This window comes from Urocitellus parryii, chromosome 12 (assembly GCF_045843805.1).
Source record: "Urocitellus parryii isolate mUroPar1 chromosome 12, mUroPar1.hap1, whole genome shotgun sequence".
In the NCBI taxonomy this organism is placed as follows: domain Eukaryota; kingdom Metazoa; phylum Chordata; class Mammalia; order Rodentia; family Sciuridae; genus Urocitellus; species Urocitellus parryii.
Window position 1 is genome coordinate 20,948,064 of NC_135542.1, and position 21,342 is coordinate 20,969,405.

The window sequence follows — 21,342 nt, forward strand, 5'->3', positions numbered from 1 at the left end:
AGAGCAGCCCAGAGGCCAGGCGTCAGCTGAAATCTGGGCCTCCTGTGAATGTGCCTGCTCCCCTCCCTCCTCTTCCCCACCCTGCCCCCTGTCACAAGTCTACAGAGTGGAGACTTGGCCAGGGCCCCAAGTCCTACCCACCCCCTGGCCCCCTGCTGGTCCACAGTCAGCCTTCTGGCCTCTCTTCCCCAGTCAGGGCTGCACAGAGCAGGGAGGCCTGGGGCCGGGGGAGGTGGAGGCCACACAGCCCCAGAGGCCGAGTTCGAGGATCCTGGGCACCCCGTATGGTGGAGGAAGGGGAGCCTGGGCTTCAGGAGCCATGTTCCTCTGGACTCCCCTGTTCCCTGGGGAGGAGTATGGCTAGAATGGGGCCCTCTTGACCGTGGCCCAGGTGGCCTGGGACTGAAGCCATGGCCCTGTGGACCTGCCCAGGAAGAGGCTCCTAGGCAGCAAGTGGCTTGGAGGTCTAGAGCTCGGGGTGGGGTCTGAGAAGTCAGTGGGGTCTGAGGCTGGAGAAGTGGACAGGGTAGTCTGAGAGAAGGGGACCCTGGGTGTGGCTCCCCTCTAGCCTTGGTGCCCAGGACCTGCGTGGGGAACAGATGGGGCAAGAGGTGGCTCCTGTGCTCAGAGGTGCTGAGTTCAGACCCCGGCTTTGTGACTTCCCATCTGAGCTGGTGTGACCTCTCAGAGCCCATCTCCAGCTCTGTAGAGTGGGCACAGTAAAGCATCATAAAGCAGGCGGGAGAACCCAGCAAGGAGAGTGGGCGACACTTTGTAAAGACAAGGCTTGTATCAGGTGTCGATATGAGACGTAGCCGTGCAGAAATGGAGATGTCATGTTAAAAGGGAACAGGAAAGTTGGCTGGCTTGGGACCCTCCTGTCTCCACGGGGTGCCTGCAGGTGACTGAGCTGGGCAGAACGGCAGGGAGGGAGGGGGAGGGCCCGGCTGCAGTCCGGGTCCAGCACCTTCCCTTCCCTCTCCAGGCCCTTCCATGATGAAGGCAGAGCAACGGCAAGTCCTTCCTGGGCTGGGAAGGGCCTCCCGAGTGGGATGTGGAGAGGGGCTGAGGCCTGCCGCTGGGCACGGAAGACTGGCCTGTGGGCAGGAAGTGTGAGGTGCTGGGCCCTGGGGAGCCCCGGGGAGCAGGATGGTGTGTGTCATCGTGATGAGGGGAGCGAGCGGAAGTCGGAAGCACAGCGGCCGCATTTGTGGGGCAGACGACTGCTCGACAGGAAGTTCTCCCAGGACTGGGGGGCGCAGGGCAGCTCCTCACTTCTGGACCCTTTGGAGGTGAGCTGGGAGAACCTGCTGGGGAGGGGCTGGAGGGGGTGGGGGGCTAGAATGTGAGCCACATGTGGGGCTCTTGTGACGGGGGCTGGGGACAGGTGGGCAGGCAGGAAGCCAGGGCCTGGGCCCCACTGTGTGCACCTACTGCGTGTACCTGGCCTGTGCCTGGACCCTCCCCTCCCCTTCCTCTTCTCCATCCTCCCACCCTGCAACACCCCCTCCCCAGCCCCTCTCTGATGTTCCCTGTCTCCAGAGCCCCTAGAGGTGTGCAGTAGTGAAGGGCAGGGGCTGGGGAAACCTTCCCAGAGCCCCAGGGCCTCCGTGGCTGAGGCCCTGAGCAAGCCCTGGTCCTAGACCCCAGGGAGGGAGCCCAGGTCTTGGTGCTGGCCTGGGTGCGGTCCGTGGCTGTGGGGTTGGAGAGGCAGGCCCTGCCGTTAGGGGGAGCTTCACCCTGCATCCAGGCCCCACCCAGGAAGGTCAGGTTAGGGTGGGGGACGCTGCCTGTTTTCTCTGGCTTAGGCCGATTGTCCTGATGTGCAGGAGGAACGCTGTCACTCTCAGTGTCCCTGTTTGAGATCCTTTAAGGCCACTTGTTACCCTGAAGGTCAGTGGAGGCTCATGGAGGGAAGGCCCAGCCACTGCCCCCTGATTCCAGAGGCTAAAGTCCCCCTGCTGGAGTCACTGTGCTGCTTGGAGGCTGGGAAGATGACCTGTCCTCAGCTGACCAGAAGGCGCCTCAGAGGGCTGGACCTCAGCAGGCCTGAAAGACCTGCCCCCTGGGCTGTGGGCTGCTCACGGCCTCCTGAGGCCAAGGCAGCACCCAGCACAGGAATGGGCGCCGGCCGCTGGGGTCTTTGTGGTGGGAGGGGTGACATCCCGAGTCTGGTGAGGGGACAGTGCTAGGTGTTCTGGGGCTCTTTGGTTCACACCCCTACCTCCTCCCCACCTTTCCTGCTCCCTTCCTGAGCCCCAGCTGGCTCCCCCAGGGAGCCCCCAGCTACCTCTCCCCTCCTCTGAGCACATTTGCATGGAGGCTCCTTCTCAGGGGCAGGATGTGGGGCCTCCCTGATGGGAGCTCTCAGGGCGCCAGCTCTCAGGGCGCCAGCTCTCAGGGCGCCAGCTCGCATTCATCAGGGGCCTCTGTCCTGCGGCTCCAGACCAGGGAGCCCCAGAGGCCCCTTCTCCTGGGCAGGCTGCACCACAGGACAGGGCCGCCCACTCCCACTTGGAGGTGGCAGGAAGGACGGTTGCTGGCTGGGCCTGGAAGCTTGCAGGACAGAGGGGGGTGCACTCCAGGTAGAAGATGGGGTGCCTCCTCCTGGAGCTGAGGGCAGAGGTGGGCCAGCCGAGCCCGACAAGGGGTGTGGTTGCTGTTTGGGGTGCTCTGGCTTCTCTGGGGGGTGGCAAAGCAGCAGAGTTCAATGGAGCAGGACATGGGTTCCTCTGTAGGCCCTGCCCAGCGTCTGCCCTGAGAGACATACCCACTCGGGAACGCAGCTCCAGGTACTTTCCGCCATCTGATTTCCTTACTTAACAGCCAAGGAACCAGGTGAGGTTTTCCTCTCAGTCACCTGGCTGGGCAGATATGCCTCTAGCTGTGAGCTGCCGGTTACCATGACTCCGAGGTGGGCAAGGGACGGAGGTGGGCCAAGTTCCCAGGCCTGTCGCATCCCAAGTCTGTGCCTGGCCTTCCCATTTCTTTTTATTTGGTGGTACAGGGGACGGTCCCCAGGGCCTAGTGCTGAGGGGACTTGCATGTTAGGTGCTAGGCAAGCGCTCTGCCACTGAGCTGCACCCAGCCCTGGGCCTCCCCATTCTTCAGCCAAAGGACTAGGCTTATCCCCCAAGCCAAGGATAAAGAGCAAACCCATTGATAAAAAGTCCAGCCCAGTGTCCCCAGGGCTCCCTCCTGCCCTGTAAGACCAAAAGGAAGCTGTACCACAGCCCTGGGGTGGGAGTGGGACACTTTCACTCCAGGGCCAATCCCCGGGAGGGTCCCCTGCCAGCTCCAGAGCAGGGCTGCCACCCACTGCAGCTGAGTGAGGTCTTCCCTCTTCTCCACCTCATGCCCTTGTGGCTCCCTCCCCGCTGCTCCAGATCTCTTTCTGGAATCCTGCAGAGCCAGTCTCCATATCCCAGAATTTATCCTTAAACTTCCTGAGCCATCGCAGAGTGCAGAAAAGCAAAGGGCCACTTTATATTAGGTGACAGAATCCACCAGATCAGGCGTGTGCCGCATTCTTCTGTTGCTGAATCCCTTCCTCTCCCTTTGTTCCGTACTGGACATAGGAAATTTCAAAAGAGGTTTTTACTAAATGCTGGACCTGGGAATGTCAAAAAAGAAAATTCTAGATGCATGCATAAGATGCAGGTTCTTGGCTTGTCTCTGCTTAAGAGGGACCGTCCCACATCCAGGAAGCAAAGGCTGGTCTCTGTCTTCACCCAGGTAACTGGCAGGACACCTCAGTGGCCTTCAGATGTGACCATACCCTTAGGCCTTTCCACCTGAAGGAGGGACAGATAAAAAGAAAAGAAGGAAGAAGCACTTTTCCCTTCATGATCCTCATGATTATCCAAGGGGATTGATTTGGGGGTGGGAAGAGGGTGCTGGCTAAGAGAGCTGTGGACCTGGATTCAGACCCCTGCCCCCTGCCTACAGCTGAGTTACCTAGTGCAACTTCAGAACCTCTCTGAGCCTCAGCTGCTTTGTTAGGAAGGAAGGGATGTCACCTCTTGTCTCGCCATGGTGTGGTTGGGAAGAGAGAGGAATCAGCTGAGAGCTGGCACATGGCAGGGGCTTGATGACAGTGTTTATACCTTCCCTGTGGGGTTGGGTTGCCAGATAAAAGACAGAAAGCCCAGTTAATTTGAATTTCTCATCAACAGTGAATAAATTGTTAGCACAAGTATGTCCCAGATGTTGGGCATCCTAATACAGTTATGGCTACCCTGGGCCCCCACCTTGAAGGTGTGTGCTGCCCGTGTGGGGTGGTTTCTATGGAACTAGGACTACCTCCCGCCCAGCTAGGGAACCCCAGGTGTCCAGGGGTGGGTACACCTGAACTTCTCAAGTCGGAACTGACCTGTAACTTTCAGGTCCACTTGAACTACAGGGTAATGATGTGTCCTCAGAACTTTGTGGGTGAGAGTGGGGAGAAGAGCCAGCCACGGGGTGGGCTGAGACCGCGGGGAGCTGGGAGCACAAAGAACCTGCCTGGTTGGCAGGAGGAACCCACTGGGAGGCGAGCTCTGGAATCAGGGAGGATGGGAACCTCATCAGGTTGTGTAAGTGACTTAGAAGAGTCTGGTCCAGTCAAGCCCTGCCCGCCCACCACAGAGGCTGCCCGCCATCTTTGTCTAACAGGCCTCTCGCCTCACCTTCCCTGGGAGGGGCTACCCTCCATTTCCCAGCCCCTTCCCTCTCCAGGCTCCTCAGACTCTCCAGGCCGCAGGGACCTCTGTTCTCTCTGTTCTTTGAAAAGTGACTGAGGCTCCTCCTTTATTTATTTCCTCCTTTGAAAACCTCTAGCAAGAGACACTGGGTTTCTTTGAGGAAGGCAGACCCATGGCTCACCAGTGTCCGCCATAGCCATCTCTGCATTCCTAGAGCTTCTCCTTCACATACCCCTGTGCCTAAGTGCACGCTTGCAAAAAGAGCCAAGTGGGGCACCCTCTGGTCTTATAAAAATCCAGGGTGCCCTTTCTACCCGCCCTGCCCCTGTTCTCAGACCCCTCATGGGCTTGTGAACTTGTCCTGTTAGGCGAGTCGATGTCAAATTGCCACGGTGCCCACGGGGACGTGAGGCTGGCACAGGTTCAGATGCAACATGTCGGGGCTGGAGATGAGGATGAGGGAAGGGAGGGGCTCAGGAGGAACCGGGTGGACACAGATTAAGGGGTCTCGGCAGGGAGGGGTGGAGGGAAGCAGCCTGGGGCCTGGCAGAAGGCTGGGCTAGGGCTGGGATCCGCAGCTCCAGGACCTTCCCTCCCTGGACTCCAGGCCTGCCCTGTCCTAGGGGCTTTCAACCTGATGAGGACAGCAGGGCTGTTTTGCCTCTGGCTACCACATGGTCCTTGTCCCCCCAGCAGGCCAGGAGGGAGAATCGTGATGCAGGGGTGCCCTGGTCAATCAGCTTGTGAAGAGAAGAGAAAAGGTTGATTTTAGCTTGGATTTAGTCCACGATTGGTTGGCGCCTTTGCTTTGGGCTGTGGCATCCGCAGGAGCACGTGGGGGGCGGGGCTACCCTGCTCCCCCCATGCCGGGGATGGAAAGAGAGAAGAGACCAGGGTCCCAGACTCCTCCCCACGCCACCCAAAGACCTCCCACCAGGCCCACTGCTTACACTTTCTACCACCTCCCGGTAGCACCACGCTGGGCACTTTGGGTGACACTGCAGACCAAAATCCTAGCCGGCCCCAGGGCCCCCTTGTCCCTTTTCCAACGAACCAGGACGGCCCCAGCCTCTTACCCAGAGCAGTGAGGATGGGGGATGGGCAGCTCTGGGGGGGGGAGGGGGCAGGCATTGCCACTCAGATCTGGGTGGGGCGAGGGGCGGAGGGCTAGTTGAGCAGAGGGGACCCTTCAGGTCGCTTCAGAGCATCAGCTGCATGAGTAGCCTTTCCAGGCGTGAGAACCTGGGGCCTGTGGAGTCGAGCCTGGAGAGGGACAGGGGCTGAGAACAGGACAGGAGCTGACTTATCACTAACTGATAAAGGACATCAGGTGACCTATCTCAGTGGCTGAAGCCTCTGCAGGCCCAGATTCCTGTTCTATGGAAAGTACAGGACGTGGGGCTAGAACAGAAGTGGGTAAAAACCTAGGAGGGGACTCTATCTTTGAGGAAGTGTTAGGAGAATAGTTTGAAGATGAGTAAGAAACTGACATGCATGTTAATACTCCCTTGTTTCTCGGGGACTCTTCTTCCCCCAGCACTGGAGATCGAACCAGGGCCTCATACACTGAGCCTTTCTTAAATTTTGAGACAGGGTCTCACTAAGTTGCTGAGGCTGGCCTCAAACTTGTGATCCTCCTGCCTCAGCCTCCCTAATCCCTGAGATTATGGCCTACATACGGCCCTGGCTCTGGTGGCCTTAAACAGTAGGGGGCCCTGTCTGATCTTTGTTTGCAGGGTCGTGGGGTTTCCATTTTGGGTGTCCAGTGGTGGGCTGAACCTGGGCTGAAGGCTGAGCTCCCCCAGCGCCCCTCTGAGTTGGGCCCCACAGGGCTGGGGCGCTTCCCCGCTATCACTCAGTTCTAAGTAGCAGAGGGGGATTGAGAGGCCAGGCCCCGGCTGTCTACCACCAGGCAGGGAGACGTTGTCCCCGAGGTTTTCTGGGCCTGCACACCAGGTCTGGCCCTGCCTTCTTGTAGCCTGCCTGGGTGGGGCCTTGGATGAGGTCTGGAGCCCTGGACAGGGACAGGCCATGGTGCTGCAGGAGGCTGGGCAGGAGGCTGGGCTGGTGCGGCCATCTGGCAGCACCCCCTCCATGTCAGAGGGAGGCTCCTGCAGCGGGGGTGGGAGGAGGGAGCTGTGGACTGGAGGGTGGGTGGTCTGGGGACAGGCCTGGCCTCTGTTCCCAGCAGGGACATTGAGCCAGCCTCGGGCTTTCTCCCTCCCTGTGAAACAGGGCACAGCAGGTGCCCGCTGGCCTTCCTGGTCTGGGTTGGCGAGTGGAGGCTGGGGATGGGCTTGGATGGGTGGAAGGGGCTGCCGCTCCTGGGTATCTGAGTCACTCCTGAGGGTGGAGCACCCGTGGACACACGTCCTCGGGTACACCTGGGAGGGTCTGTGCTGCATGAGGGCCCACCCAGACCTGTCCTGTGGACGATGTGCAGGGCAGCCCGAGTGGGTGGGCAGCTCCTGGCAGATGTGGCCATGCCCGCTCCCAGAAGGCAAGCCTGCCCTCCCTGAGCTGCAGGTGGCCTCTCTGTGGGGCAGAGGGCTGGAGCTCCTGGCTGCTGCTGCGCTTCCGCACAGCTGCTTACGGGCTGCAAGGGCCAGAAGCCCAGCCTGGGGAGTAGCCCTGGGAATGGTGCAGCCCCAAGGACAGGGCCCGGCCCGGTCAGGGTCAGGCGGGCTGGGGCCTTTGTCTCCTGGGTGGTGCCTGTTCCCCCGCCAGGCCGCTCCCCTCCCGGCCTCTGTGTCTGTCTCCTGCGTATTTGGTGTGCATTTCCCTCTCACTGGCCACTGCTCCACCATGCTCCCAGCCAGCTTGTCCTTGGCTAACCCACATGGTGTTCCTTTAACCGGCAGATGGGTGTGTTTGGGGCAGGTGCTGCCTGGTGTGGGCTTGAGGTTGCGGACCAGACAGCGCGGGCAGGGTTGCTTCCCAGCCTCCTGGACACGGCAGGCCCTCCAGACCCCTCACGCCGCAGACGTGTGCTCACCCCCAGGACACGGTGCTTCTCTAACCTGCGCTCCTTTGGGCATTTCCAGGGCAGAGCTGGACTCCCGGTGGCCCCTGTGGTGGACACATCCCCTGTCACACCCCGTGGGATGGTGAACGTGGACACTCCAGAGGCTCCTGTGCAGCTTGAGCTCTGTGCATGATGGGCGACAGGAGACTCCCTGACCACCACCCGCAGCCCGTGGAACTGCTCAACCTGTATTTGGGAGACAACCTGCAGCCCCACCCAGGAGTGTGCCAGAGGGAGACCCATGGCCAGCCAGGCCCTCCTGAGCCTGGCGGGGGACACACCTGGGCCTTGGACTCTCCCGAGACCAGCAGGCCTGGCGCTCCTGCCAGGGTCTCTGGTGTGGAGCCTGGGCACGGGGGACGCTGCTCCTCCCCAGGAACGCCAGGGGGCAGCTGCCCCACAGGGAGCCCCCGACCGAGCCATAGCTCCTCCGCACAGGTGGTGTTCTGGGCCGGCATCCTGCAGGCCCAGATGTGCGTCCTGGACCTGGAAGAGGAGCTGGAGAAGACGGAAGGACTCAGGGCTGAGCTGAGGTGCTGCGTGCCCCCGTCCTCCCCGGGCCTCCCCGGCGACAGGGACCTGCGGCCCAGCCCCGCAGTGGAGGAGGACTCCGGGGAGGACAGTAGTGGGCCTGAGGGGGAGAGCCAGGCCTGGGCCCTGGAGGGAGCAGCAGACTCCTCCCCAGAGTGGGGTGCTGAGGAGGAGAGCCTGTTCTTCGACAACCCCCTTTTCCTGGAGAGCCCCTGCTCGGACACCAGTGCCTCTGGGGAATGCTTCTCCTGGGGCTTCTCCGACTCCTGCCCACAGGCTCTGGAGCCTCTGCTCCTGGGAGGCACAGGGCCCCGGGAGCTGGGCAGTGAGCCAGACCTGAGGGACGGCACCGCGGAGTCCAGCGGCTGTGCCACCCCTCCGTTCCCTGTGCCCTCCTACAAGCTACACACCTCCTGCTGGGCCACCCACGGGGCTCCCACAGGCCCTGCCACGCAGGAGGGCGAGGTGAGTTCACTCCCAGGGCTGCCCTGGGGCCACCAGGCCCAGCACACTCTTCAATGCAGGGCCCGCTGGTGGTCTGAGGTACACTGCTGACCAGCAGGACCAGGGTGGCCTTCAGAACCCTGGGAAGGTCGTCACCACCCATGCCATGGTCGTGAGGTCCACAGAAGTCCCCATCTCCGAGGGGCTGTGTCTAGAGACATGTGAAGAACAGGCAGCTCCTCCGTGGCAGGGTGTCCCAGGCGGGTTCCCAGTCTTCCCCTCCCTCCTCTGAGACTGTCCCAAATGCCAGCAGGGACGGCCTCTGCCCCAACAGAAAGTGTCTCCAGGGATTCCGGGGTTCTGTCACTTGTAGCTCCCCATCTTCCACTGTCCCCCATCTGTGGTCAATAGATCAGGCTCAGATGACCATGGCAGGGGGCCTGTGATATCACCCAGCCCTGGGGGTGGGACAGTAGGGAACAGTTTTCCCAGGGAGGCCTCCCTTCAGAGATAAGGAGGCTCACGTTGGCAGAGGGGCTGTGGCCCTCTCATCTCTGCAGAGAACATGGAGCCCGGCCGGCAGGGCCCAGGGGGTGGCTGGGCTGCGTCCTGTGAGGGGCACTGTCTCAGAACCTCAGAGGGAAGCCTGGGAGGAGCTGGGGCTTGCCTTCCCGCTGGCTGAGCCTGCCGTCCAGGCCTGTGCCCGGGGCCAGCACCCTCCCTGGACCCACACCCCTCGAGGGCAGGTACTGCCTGAGCAGGCGTCTGGTGAGGCGAGGAGACTTGTGGGATAGGCAAAGATCCTGGGAATCATTTCCTTCTGGTCAAACCTCTTCCCTGCGCCCTCCTCCTCTTAGACTTCTCTGGAGGACCAGCCCCCTCTGGCCACACCTGCGGTACCGTCTGAAGAGAGGGCACTGGCCTGGGAGACTGCACACCATGGAGCTGACCTCAGCCCTGCCACACATCCTGTGCAGCCTTCGGCAAGTCAATTCCCCTCTCTGGGCCTCACCTTCTCCATCTGTGAAGGAGGAACGAGAACCTGCTGATTTCTCCTCTCCTAGGATGTGGGTCTTCTCCCATCCGGGATTCTCTTCAGAACTGAGGACCCAGATTGGTGCCTGTGTCTTCCCGGTGGGGGTTGGCAAGGAGGGAGGGGATTCAGGGTGCCCTGTGTTCTTCTCTCCCCTTCCCACTCGCTTGTTCCCGGGGCTGATGGGATTCTGTAAATCTCCACAGGAGCCACCCACCCCTGAGGCCTGCCAGACAGAAGAGGATCTTCCCTGGCCCCAGGAGCCTCTTACCTCCCAGGACAGAGGTGAGACCCCACACAGGGGTGCGGTGGTGGGAAGTGGGGGTGGTTCTTGGGGTCGTCATGCTCATTCCACACTCTCCCTCAGGTGGAAGGGAGGCCGGGCGTCCCCAGGAGCCTGCCCCCTGCATCCTGGCCCCTGGGCCCTGGGGGAGCCCAGAGTCTGAGCACAGAGGCCCCGGCCCCAGGCCCAGCCCCTCCACCTCCCCGGAGAGCAGCCCCCCGCCCCAGCGCCACAGCCCTGGCACTTTCCCCAAGTGGTCACCAGACGCGCCACACCCTTCTCTTCTGGAGTCGGATGGGGCAGAGCCGAGCTCCCTGAAGAAAGAGGCGACGGGGACAGCTCCACACCCAGGGCAGGAGGCACAGAGCCAGGGCCCAGCCAGGCCCCCAGAGGCTGCAGGCGCTGAGCCCGGTGGGGACTCCGCATCTGCCAAGGGGTGAGTCCAACTGGCGCCCTGGCTCCTGGTGACGGTGGCTTCAGAGGACCCAGCGTGGAGCTGGCCATGTGCTCCCAGCTGCTGTGGGGGGGCTGAGGCGGGCAGAGTGCAAGTTCAAGGCCAGCCGAGGCAATTCAGTGAGTCTCAAAGTAGATAAGTAGCTCAACTGTAAGAGCTCTTACCTGGCATGAGAGACAGCGTGTGCTCAACCCCAGCACCAGGAAAGAGTGAAAGAAAGAAAAGAAAAGGAATCCACAAGCCCCCAGCCCTCCTCTGGACCAGGGTAAAGCTGTCGGGCCCTGAGTCCTTCTGGCAGCCTCACAGCTGGGCTGTCTGGACGGCCTCGGGGGAGAGCTGATAGGAACCAGAGGGTCTGGAAGCCCAAGAAACAAAGGGGAGGATGGTCCCAGGTGGAGGTGGAAGGGTGGAGAGGCCTGGCCCTGGGGAGTGAGGAGGAAGGCAGGGAGGCATGGTGGGGAGCTGACCGGGCCCTGGCCGCCTCGGGGGAGAGCAGGCCTTGAGGGACTGCTTGGGGGAAAGTCACCTGACAGCCTAGGCCCAGGGTGCTGGCTCTGATCTCGGAGGGGGGCTCTGGTGGGGACTGAGCGACTGGCTCTTGGGGCCCGTGGCAGGTAGGTGTCACCTCAGGACTGTGGCCAGAGGTGGGAGCAGGCCACCTGGGAAACGGACCTCCTTGTCTACCAGCCCCCATGCTGCGTCAAGACTCCTGGCCCCTGGAACTCAGCAGGGGAGCGGGGCTTTGTCTCTGGTGGGCTAACAGGGGCATATTGGACGGGATGGTGCAGATATGGGGGGTTAGTGTCACCAGCTGGCCAGGCTGACAACTAAGAAAACCACACAAACACAGAAATACCTTTTTGGGGGCTTAGGGATGGCTCTGAGACCTCAGCTCCATGCTGAGGGGATCGGGGAAGGCAAGAGAGAGAGAGTGCACCCCAAACCCCTCTATTTATCGGGGAAAAGACATTCAATAGAAAGTTCCACCCAAATAAGCCCAGGGGTTGGGTTTCGAAGGGTGGAGTCTCGCCTGGTGATGTCTGTGGTCAGCAGATTGATTGACATTTCGGCAAGTCACGCCCATCGCAGGTGCTGTGTGGGATCACAGGCAGAGCCAGAGGAAATGACACAAACGTCACACAGCCCCAAAAGCTGGTAACGCCAGACCAGTCCCCTCAGACGCTCAAATGCACATAGCTCCCACACAGCCCATGGGTGGCTTGCGACAGGCCAGCCCTATTCCCATCTCGGGTGTTTGGGTGACGATGACAAATGTCAATCAGTGCCAGAAACCACAGAACCACTTTCCTTATGCTTCTGGAAACTTCCCTGCCGTGGGGCTGTTCAGAGGCCAGGTAACCAGAGAAATCTCTGCCTCCAAAAAGGGAGGCTGCAGATACCAAAGACTAGTTAATCCAACCCAAAGCAAAAGTAACTCCACCTGAAGTGACAACTCTAGTTTCATAGTAAATAAATGGTGAAAAGGGTTAATTGGGCTTTATCTTAGCTAAACATATAAGTAAGTTTATTTAGTCTTACATTTAACACACTGTAGGAAGTTCAATTTTCTTGACACAGCCTTGGTGGCCTCTTTCATTTATGCCACCTTTCATAGTGAGATCCTAAAGATCTTTTTTTCTTTTTTTGGTACCAGAGATGGAACTCAGGGGTGCTTAGCCACTGAGCCACATCCTCACATTTTATTTCTTATTTTGAGACAGAGTCTTGCCAAGTTGCTCAAGGGCTCAAATTTGTGATCCTCCTGCCTTAGCCTCCTGAGTGATCACAGGCATGCGCACGGCACCTGGCTCTTTATAGCTTATTATCCATGTAGTTCTCTTTACTTGGCCAATTGTGTCATTATTTCTATTTCCTCCTCTTCAGTTTTCTGGGGGACTAACTCTGGCAGTCCCCATCTGTCAGTGGCTTTCCATGGGATTCCTGGAGTCTTCCAGGATCACTTTGGACGGACTTCCTGAAATCCTACAGGTTTTGGCAAGATCTGCCTTTTGCTCTTCAGTGTCTGTTCTGTTGATCCTGCATTTTGGGATGTTTAGGAGACTTAGGAAGCAGAGCAGTTATCAGCCAAGAGTGGACCTGTTCATGAGAGGTGGAGAGGGCCCTGGGGGGGGGGTGGTGTAATCAGCCCTCGGGTTGCGGGCGACCGTTTTCACCTTGCGATGATATTTGATGACATTTGCGTTCTGTGCGACTCTGTCACTGTGCCGGCTTGCTCATGAATATGTGAATGACTAGGACACCCACACCTGGTGGTACCTTTGCAGGGAGCACAGCAAAGTCAGGTAGAGATGGGGCTGAGTGACTTCTCAGAGCCTCGGTGTGGAGCTCCGTGCTCCTGACCCTGGGGTGAAGCGCCACTCGGCTTAGCTCACCCTCCAGGCTCCTGGTGGTGAGCAGTGCCAGGCACAGGAGGGCAGGCTGGAACCCCCTCTTTGACTCCCCTGTCACCATCCAAAGCCAGTCTAGCTCCCTGTTCTAAGCCTGGCCTTCGCCTTTCTTGGCTGGGGGTGGGAGTGGGGACAGGGCTGGGCTCAGGGGAGAGAAGCGCTCCACTCACCTTGGTTGACAGAACACCTTGGGGGCCTGGAAGGGCTGTGCCTGAGCTCCAGGTGAGAAAGCTTAGATCCTCCGGGGGAGGAAGTGTGGGGCTCCCAGCTCTCCTGTGAGGCAGGCTGAGACTCCGTCTCCCCTGGGTGAGGGTCCAGCTCCAACCCTGAGCTCTGGGCACCCCCTTCCATGGCTGGCCTGCATGGACCCCTGGCCCAGAATGCCTGCAGGCCATCCAGGTGTGAGTCTGAGGACACTGATGGACTCTTCCAGGCATGCTGAGAGCTCTGCGCCCCAAGCACAGTCCCCAGAGGAGGGCCGGAAAGCACTGGCTAGGGACAAACTGGCTAATGGCCTCCGGACTAGTGACAAGACGGCGTGGAACTTGGCCTCACGTCTCTATCACCTGGAGGGCTTCCGGAAGTCTGAAGTGGCCGTCCACCTGCAGAAGAAGTAAGGGCATTGGGCCTGGGCAAGGCCGGAGAGGAGGCAGGATAGAGGGCAGCTGCCCAGGGGCTCCCTGCATGGGCTGTCCCCCTCCTTCCCTGTCCTGTGACCCCTCCTCACCACCCCCAAGCCCACACTGCCTCTCCTCCCAGTGTTCTGCCCTCCTCCGCACACACTTCGTCCTCGGCCTTTCCCCAGTTCTCTGGCCCCCTGCTGCTTTCTCTGGTCCTCGCTGGACCATCTCTGCTGCACACCTTCCGTGTTTCTTAGAGCCCCGGCCCAGCCCCCTGGTCCACCCCAGAACCCACAGGCCCCTCCACACAACACTGGGTGGGTGCCAGGGGTAGGCCAGACCCTGACCGTCCCTTGCCATCTTGGGATCTGGGGTCTGTGTCTGGCCCATGCCGTGGCCAGGCCTAGCCTGCCCCAGTCCAGCTCTCAGGCAGCTGTTCCTCTGCAGCGATGACTTCAGCAGGGCGGTGGCCGAGCAGTACCTGTCCTTCTTCCAGTTTGGAGGCCAGAGCCTGGACCGAGCCCTCCGGTACCCCCTGCGGGCCCTCCCTGGGGAGGCTGTGGAGGGGGCAGTTGTGGGACGCGGGATGGGGTTGGCTCCCTGCCCTGGGAATGTGGCCACCCACTTGCCTCTCCTTGACCACGGCCTCCTGCAGGGGCTTCCTCCAGGCCCTGGTGCTCAGCGGGGAGACCCAGGAGCGGGAGCGGGTCCTCTACCAGTTCTCCCGGCGCTTCCACCACTGCAACCCTGGGGCCTTCCCCTCAGTAGGTAGGGTGGGCGGCTGCGGGTGGGGCAGGGCTGGGGGCAGGGTCCCTGTATCTGCGGGGGCATTCCATGGGTGGGGGCTGCTGGGGGCGTGTGGCGGCTGCCGAGAAGCGGGGCGGGGATGCGGGGCGAGGGTGCATCCCACCCTGTGGGCAGAGGAGTGGCAGTCAGAATTTCCGTGGCTTCCCCTTCTCTCTTCCTGGGGCAGACTCTGTGCACACCTTGACCTGTGCCATCATGCTCCTGAACACGGACCTGCACGGGCAGGTGAGAGGCGGGGAGCTGAGGGCCCGGGGCACAGGGGCCTGGGATGCTGGAGGATCCCCCCAAGGGACCGACGGGGGTGTGTTCAGTCGGGGTGGGGTGCTCAAGCTGTCCCTCTTCTCTCCACGCCACAGAACATTGGGAAGAGCATGAGCTGCCAGGACTTCGTCACCAACCTGCACGGCCTGCAGGATGGCGGCAACTTCCCCAAGGAGCTGCTGAAGGTGTGGCTGGGTGCCCCCCTCCAGGCCCCCCTCCAGGCTCCCCCCTTCAGTCTCCCCCTCCAGGCTCCCCGTGGAGCCTGGTCCTTGGTCCTTTGCCCCCAGGGGGACGTAGAGAGCTCAGCCTGGCTCTGCTGAAATGCCAGGAGGATGTATTTTGGCTTGGTGGCAGCATCAGGGACATCTCGGAATTGGTTGATCGTGCAGATCTCAGCCCTGGACCTACTGAGCCACGCTCTGGGGCTGGAGCCCTGCAGGTGCTCCACTGAGTGTCTGTCTAGGTGATTTTTGTCCCTTTGAAGTCTGAGAAGCACTCTGAGTAGATGACAAGCAAAGTTTCATGTAGCAAATGTCTCGAACTCAGGTTTGGGAGTGGGACAACATACCCCTGGGCCACTCAAGATCCCCACCTCACAGTGTCCTCCTCAAGATGAGATCACCTTCGCCAGGTGCAGCACCTGCTTCCCAAGCAGATCTCTGGTTCTTTCATCTAGTGAACATTTATTGAGTGCTTACTGTATGCTGCACACCTTGCCAGGCGTTTGGAGGGCACCAAGCTAGCGAGATGCACCTCTGTCAGGACTATACTCACTGTGTTGTTTCAGAATTCTAGCACATCATTCACGAGTTCCTTCCGTGACCAGACCTTTATTGTGGGGATTGCTTAGTCTGATTCCCTCTCTGTCTGATCCCTCCATGCTGGCTGGTACACGATGCATGTCCCCTTCAAGAAAACTAGTTCAGGCCTTTCCAAGTTTGGGCAGAGCAGGGACTTGCTGCCTTGATCATCTCTGTGTCTCCAGTTTACATCCTAGGGCCTGGCACCTGGGAAATGTTCCAGGAATAATTTGTTGCATGGACAAATGGACAGGTGGATGGATGGATGGATGGACAGGTGGGTGGGTGGATGGATAGATGGACAGGTGGATAGGTGCTTGCCCAGTCAAAGGAGAAGGATAGCTGTGATGGGGGTGCCAGGACAGGCAGCACACATGCCCCTGGCGGTGTGCCTGAGGGGTGAGGTTAGGTAGCCTAGCCCTGAAGTCCCTCTGCCCACAGTGTGCTTCTGTTCCAGGCTCTCTACTGGTCCATCCGAAGTGAGAAGCTCGAGTGGGCTGTGTAAGTGAGAGTCCCCTTCCACTTCCCTCCTTGGCCCTTGATCCTGCCTTTGGGCCTGTCCTTCTTCTGTCACCTGAGTCTTGGGAGGATGCTCCCTCTGTGTGGGATGGAGCCAAAGGCAGAGTGCTGGCCAGCCGATCTCAGAGAAGCCCAAGGTAGTCAGGGCTGGCCCCGGGACCATTCCCAGGAATTGACGGTTGGCTCTGAACAGGGATCCCATGTACCTCCCCAACCAAAGAGAGTGTGCTGAGGCCCCGGGGGGCAGTGGGAACTTCCTGGTGGTCTTTGCCCACTCAGCACTCCCAGCCTGGTTCTCTGACATCCAGGGATGAGGAAGACACAGCCAGATCTGAGAAGGCCCTGCCATCCCCGCCTGGCAAGACGGGCAGCCCCTTCCTCCAGCTGGCTCAGGATCCCCTGGCGCCCACCTACAAGCAGGGCATCCTGGCCCGGAAGATGCATCAGGATGCGGATGGCAAGAAGAGTGAGTGTCTCCTGCCCGTGAGCAGGGCTGGAGGGGAAGCGCTGCCCAGGGGCCACTCTGTGTGTGCGGTGTGTGAGATGCCCGGCTGAGGACAGGCAGCGAGTGCTGCTTCCTCCTGAACATGACCATGACCTGGGTGCTGGGGAAGGGGAAAGGGGGCGTCTGATTATTCCTGGGCCCTGCGGTAAGGGAGAGATCAGGCAAGAGAGTCAGCGAGCGGGGGTGAAGGTGGGAGGGCTGGACTGAGCTCGGAGATGGAGGAACAAAGGGACTGCATGTGGGGAATGGGCAGGTGACTGGTGGACCTGAGTGGAACGTGGGGGGCAAGAGGAGCTGGAGTTCTGCAGTTGGTCAGGGGATGCACCCACAGAAGACAGAGCAGACAGAGTCACTCTACCTGGAGGACGCACTGGGGCAAGGCTCATGCCCCAAGCAGCCCAAGGCAGCAGCCTGGCCATCGCCATAGACTCCTCTGGAAATCACAGATGGAGTGGGTGTGACATTCAGAAGCAGCCTGAGCAGGGCCCCAGGGAGGTGGCTCCTCATCACGCAGGACCCTGGAGGTTGGGTGTCTTGCAGGAAGGTGTCTGAGTGGAACTGTTTGGGCATGGTTGTGTTTGTGCCTGGGGTTCGGGGGATGTGGGGGGCGAGAGAGGGTCTAAAGAAATACCCACATTTGTATGCAAATAGTTCTCTGGTGCTGTGTGGAGCAGGACTGGGCTGGAGACCCAGGAGATGCCGTTGAGTTTCCTGGTGATGGCTCTCTGTGCGCTTATGTGCATCCTGGTGGGGAGGAGCGCAGGGTGAGGGCAGGATGACCTGCCCACACTGTGTCTGGGTGCGGGTGTGCCACTTGCCTTTGTGTCTGGTCTGGGACAGCGCCATGGGGCAAGCGAGGCTGGAAGATGTTCCACACTCTGCTGCGGGGAATGGTCCTCTACTTCCTGAAGGTAGGAAGGAGTCGGCACCCTGATGGGCAGATGGGGTGGGGATGTACGGGGTGGTCAGCTGTTGGAGGGGGCAGCTGAGACTAAACCCTTCTCTGAGTCCTGTGCCTGCTGGCAGGGAGAGGACCACTGCCTGGAAGGAGACAGCTTGGTGGGGCACATGGTGGACGAGCCCGTGGGGGTGCACCACTCACTGGCCTCGCCCGCCACCCATTACACCAAGAGGCCCCACGTCTTCCAGCTGCGGACGGCTGACTGGCGCCTCTTCCTCTTCCAGGCACCGTGAGTCCCTAGGGTGGGAGGAAAGTGGCCAGGCCTCGGGGCCCCGAATTCTCCTCTCTCCTGTCCGCCTGACCCCTCTGATGCCTGCTGGCCCAACCCTCCTGGCCAGGAAACTTTAGATTGCCATGGCCCCAGAGGTCCTGGGGATGCAGAGATGAAGCCAGGCGTGGCCAACTTCCTGGAGGCATCCGCGGTTTCCTTCTAATTCCGGGTCAAGCCTCTCAGTATTGGGTATAGGATTCCAGGAGGTCACTCAATTTTTGACATTTAAAATAACATCTGTTGGATCCTCCAGGCTTTCTGGGGATTGAACCCAGGGTTTGGGCATGCTAGGCCAGCACCATACCAGTGCTTGCAACTCCCTTGTAACTTATTTTGAGACAGGATCACTAAGTTGCTGTGGCTGGCCTCCAAGGATTGGTCCTCCTGCCTCAGCCTCCCAAGCGTCTGGGATTACAGGCAGCTCCAGGCAGCTCTGGAGTTTCCTCTTTGATAATTAAAAACCTCAGGCAGAGGGCAACTGCCCAGTAGTGAAGGGCTGCTGGTTTGGGTGGGTAGTCCTGAGTGGATGGAAGGCTGTGTAGATCACGGAAGGTGTGGGATGGGGAGCAGGTGACAGGGCGGACCCTGGGACCACGAGCTTCTCTCCCGCAGCACTGCCAAGGAGATGACCTCCTGGATCGCACGCATCAACCTGGCTGCGGCCACCCACTCAGCGCCGCCCTTCCCCGCTGCAGTGGGCTCCCAGCGCCGATTCGTGAGACCCATCCTGCCTGTGGGCCCTGCTCAGAGCTCCCTGGTAGGCTCCCTACCGGCTGGGGTGCAGAGGGCGGGTGGGGCTGCACACCTGTGCCTCGGGTGGTGAAAGCCCACTCCCACGTATGACTTCCACACCGCCTTCCCTCCTAGGAGGAGCAGCATAGATCCCACGAGAACTGCCTGGACGCGGCTTCTGACGACCTGCTAGATCTGCAGAGGAACTTACCTGAGCGGCGGGGCCGGAGCCGGGAGCTGGAAGAGTACCGCCTGCGGAAGGAGTACCTGGAGTACGAGGTGAGGCTCTGCCGCCCCCTCCTGGCTGCCTCTGTCCCTGCAGCCGTCGCTCCAGCAGCTTGGAGGCCCCCGTGTGCTGATGCGCACACAGATGTGAACGAATGTACAATGTTTTTCTGTGTGCACTCAGGCCCTTCACCTCTCATCCTGGAGGTGCATAGCAATGCCGTCTGAAAACTGATGGAGGTCTCTTTATATATATATATATATATATATATATATATATATATATATATATATATTTTTTTTTTTTCCTTCCTGGGCTTATTTGGCTTTTTTCCAAGTTGAAAGATAAATTTTATTATAGCAGAATTATTCCCCCAGTACCTACCTAATAATAACAGGTAGTGTATGTGGACTTGTATTTCTCTGACGAATTACTTCTTGTGATTATCTAATGCCTCTGGGCTGGGTACTCGCATCCTCGTTTTATAGACCAGGAGACGGAGGCATAGGGAGCTAACAGTCTGCGCAACTAGTAAGTTCACCTGTCGCTCCAGTCACTCCTGTATGGTCCTAGCTCAGGCAAGGCCTCCCTCAGCCCTGTGACGGATTCCAAGATGTATTTGCACCTAGTCTGACCCCCCACACACCCCAGTTCTTCTTTGGCCTCACATCAGTGCACATTCTGGGACCCTGATGCTGAGTGTCCTTGTCCAAGGTCCTGGCGGTCCTGCTGAGGTTGTGGGCAGCCAGGGAAAGCCAGGCGCAGTGTGAGCGATAAGGAAGTCCTGCCTGTGCCCAGCAGGAACCCATGCAGCCTGCTCCCTCCCTGGTCTGCTTTCAAGGTCCCTGTCAGCCCTTTGACTTATGTCACCCTCCTGGCTGTGAGCTCCCCATTTCCCAGAGGCCTCAGGGTGTGGCTGAAAGGACCCAGCCTCTCCCACCACTGCCCTGCTGGGATCGTCAGCCCTCATTTGGCCTTAGGTCCTCCTTTTCTAAACGAGAGACACCGTCCAACCTCCCAGGGCACGGCTGAAGAGCCCATGGGATGGAGGGTAGGAAAGGGCCTTGCAAGCCGGGAATGGGAGCCCAAGGGTGCTGGTTACTGCCTGTGAAGCAGACGAGGGCAGGGTAGATGGCATCAAGCTCGCAGATGCCAGCTGCTACAACACTGTTCAGACTCTATGAGGGCTCCATCCAGATGTGAGGGTGCGTGTATGCTAACAGACCCTGGGCACAGTGGGACACGGAGCTCAACATGGTCTGGGGACGGCAGTCGCAGCCCTACGACCCCGGTGGTTGTAACAGGACTGGCTGAGGTCAGAGGCAGTTGGTGCTGTCTTCTTTCTGCAGAGGTCTCTGTCATCATTACTTCGTGCACCCAAGCATGAGTTGCCCTTTATGAATCCAGCCTCCCCTAGCCTAAGACACAGTGCCTCTGTGTTGCAGAAAACCCGCTACGAGACATACGTGCAGCTGCTGGTGGCACGGCTGCGCTGTCCCTCTGGGGACCTGGCCCTGTGGGAAGAGCGGCTGGGGAGGGAAGCTGCAGGCCTGCTGGAGCCAAAGCCCAGCCTGAAGAAATCCCACTCCAGCCCGTCTCTGCACCAGGATGAGGCCCCCACCACAGCCAAGGTGAAGCGCAACATCTCAGAGCGCAGAACCTACCGGAAGATCATCCCCAAGCGGACACGAAATCAGCTATGAAGTTGGTGCCACTTCTGACACTGGCCCTGATCCAGGTGGACCTGAAATGAATCCATGGAGGACCTTTATTTCTCTGGGTTCTTGGTGAGGGATGGGCCTGCCCCACCCTCTGCTGGAGGACCAAGCTCTCTTCCCTGCGGTCCTTCCCTGACGCTGCCTGCCTGCTCACAACCCCACAGGCCCTCGGCCGTGGCTGCTCCTGACCACTGCCAGGGAAGAGGAAGGTCAGGTGGGGCCTGGGCTTCAGTCTCATCCAGCCAGGGAGCCACAGCCCTGAGGACAGGGACCTGCTAGGGGAGGCCCCAGAAGAACAGAGCAAGAACTTCTGGGAGACTTCAGCTCACAGCTCATGACTCAGGTTACTCAGGCCCTGCCCGCCCAGGGACACCCTTCTGGCAGGGACCTGGACAGGTGTCAGGCACCCAGGGAGGCTTCGAGGCCTCTGTCTCCTGTGGCTCCTCTTCCCATTATGATCACCCATACACGGGGACACAGGAGAGCTTCCTGTCCACTTGATGACCAGTGGAGCCTCTGATGACCTGAGTGGAGCAGGGCCTCAGAGTTCTGCCAAGAGCCCTGGAGTGCTAGGGACAAGGGACCTTTGTTTCCCCAGCGCAGGGAAGAGGGTTCTTCAGGTTCAGTAGAGGGGGGAGTGGTGACAGTCCCCTTGAGGCTCAGCTGAGGAGGGGTGGGGGAGGGAGGCTGGAGTCTGGGGTCCTTGGCCATCTTGGAGGTTCCTCCCTGCACCTGATCCTATGCACCCCTAAAAGCTGCATTCCTGGTGGCTGCCAGGACCCTCATCGGCGCCCAGCCAGTGCCCTGGGGCCTTGCTACCCTCCCCTGGGAAATCCCCTTGCTGGCCCTGGCTGCCTCCCAGCTGGGGCTGTTCTCTAGGGGAGGTTCCGGGAGACTTGGGGACTTGGGCTCAGGCTGTGGGAAGGAGCTGGCTGGAGGGGCAGCCTCCATTGTCTCTGTCCAGCCAAGCGTGAGTAGGCTGCCTGCCGCCACCTGCATGACGCACTGGCACTCCCGCCTTCCTGCTGAGCCACACTCCTCCCTCCTGGCGAGGCTTGTCAC

At 60.0% G+C, this 21,342-nt stretch overlaps 1 protein-coding gene across 1 annotated transcript; it reads left to right on the plus strand.

Moving 5' to 3' along the window:
- The first annotated feature begins 7,839 nt into the window (after positions 1-7,839).
- Positions 7,840-20,905, plus strand: Psd4 (pleckstrin and Sec7 domain containing 4). The gene is made up of 16 exons (XM_077792071.1): positions 7,840-8,703; positions 9,540-9,665; positions 9,922-10,000; positions 10,083-10,434; positions 13,294-13,473; positions 13,928-14,008; positions 14,136-14,248; positions 14,454-14,512; positions 14,644-14,733; positions 15,806-15,849; positions 16,176-16,333; positions 17,213-17,283; positions 17,399-17,562; positions 18,217-18,361; positions 18,472-18,615; positions 20,008-20,905. The coding sequence occupies exons 1-16, from the start codon at positions 7,840-7,842 to the stop codon at positions 20,263-20,265; spliced, it is 2,928 nt and encodes a 975-aa protein (XP_077648197.1). The 3' UTR covers positions 20,266-20,905.
- The last annotated feature ends 437 nt before the right edge of the window (positions 20,906-21,342 follow it).

Bases quoted from the DNA above. Each gene is read 5' to 3' on its own strand.
- Psd4 (XM_077792071.1), top strand. From the start codon at position 7,840: ATGGGCGACAGGAGACTCCCTGACCACCACCCGCAGCCCGTGGAACTG. The intron at 9,666-9,921 runs GCAAGTCAATTC...AAATCTCCACAG, and splicing joins CACATCCTGTGCAGCCTTCG to GAGCCACCCACCCCTGAGGC. The intron at 17,563-18,216 runs GTGAGTCCCTAG...TCTCTCCCGCAG, and splicing joins CTCTTCCTCTTCCAGGCACC to CACTGCCAAGGAGATGACCT.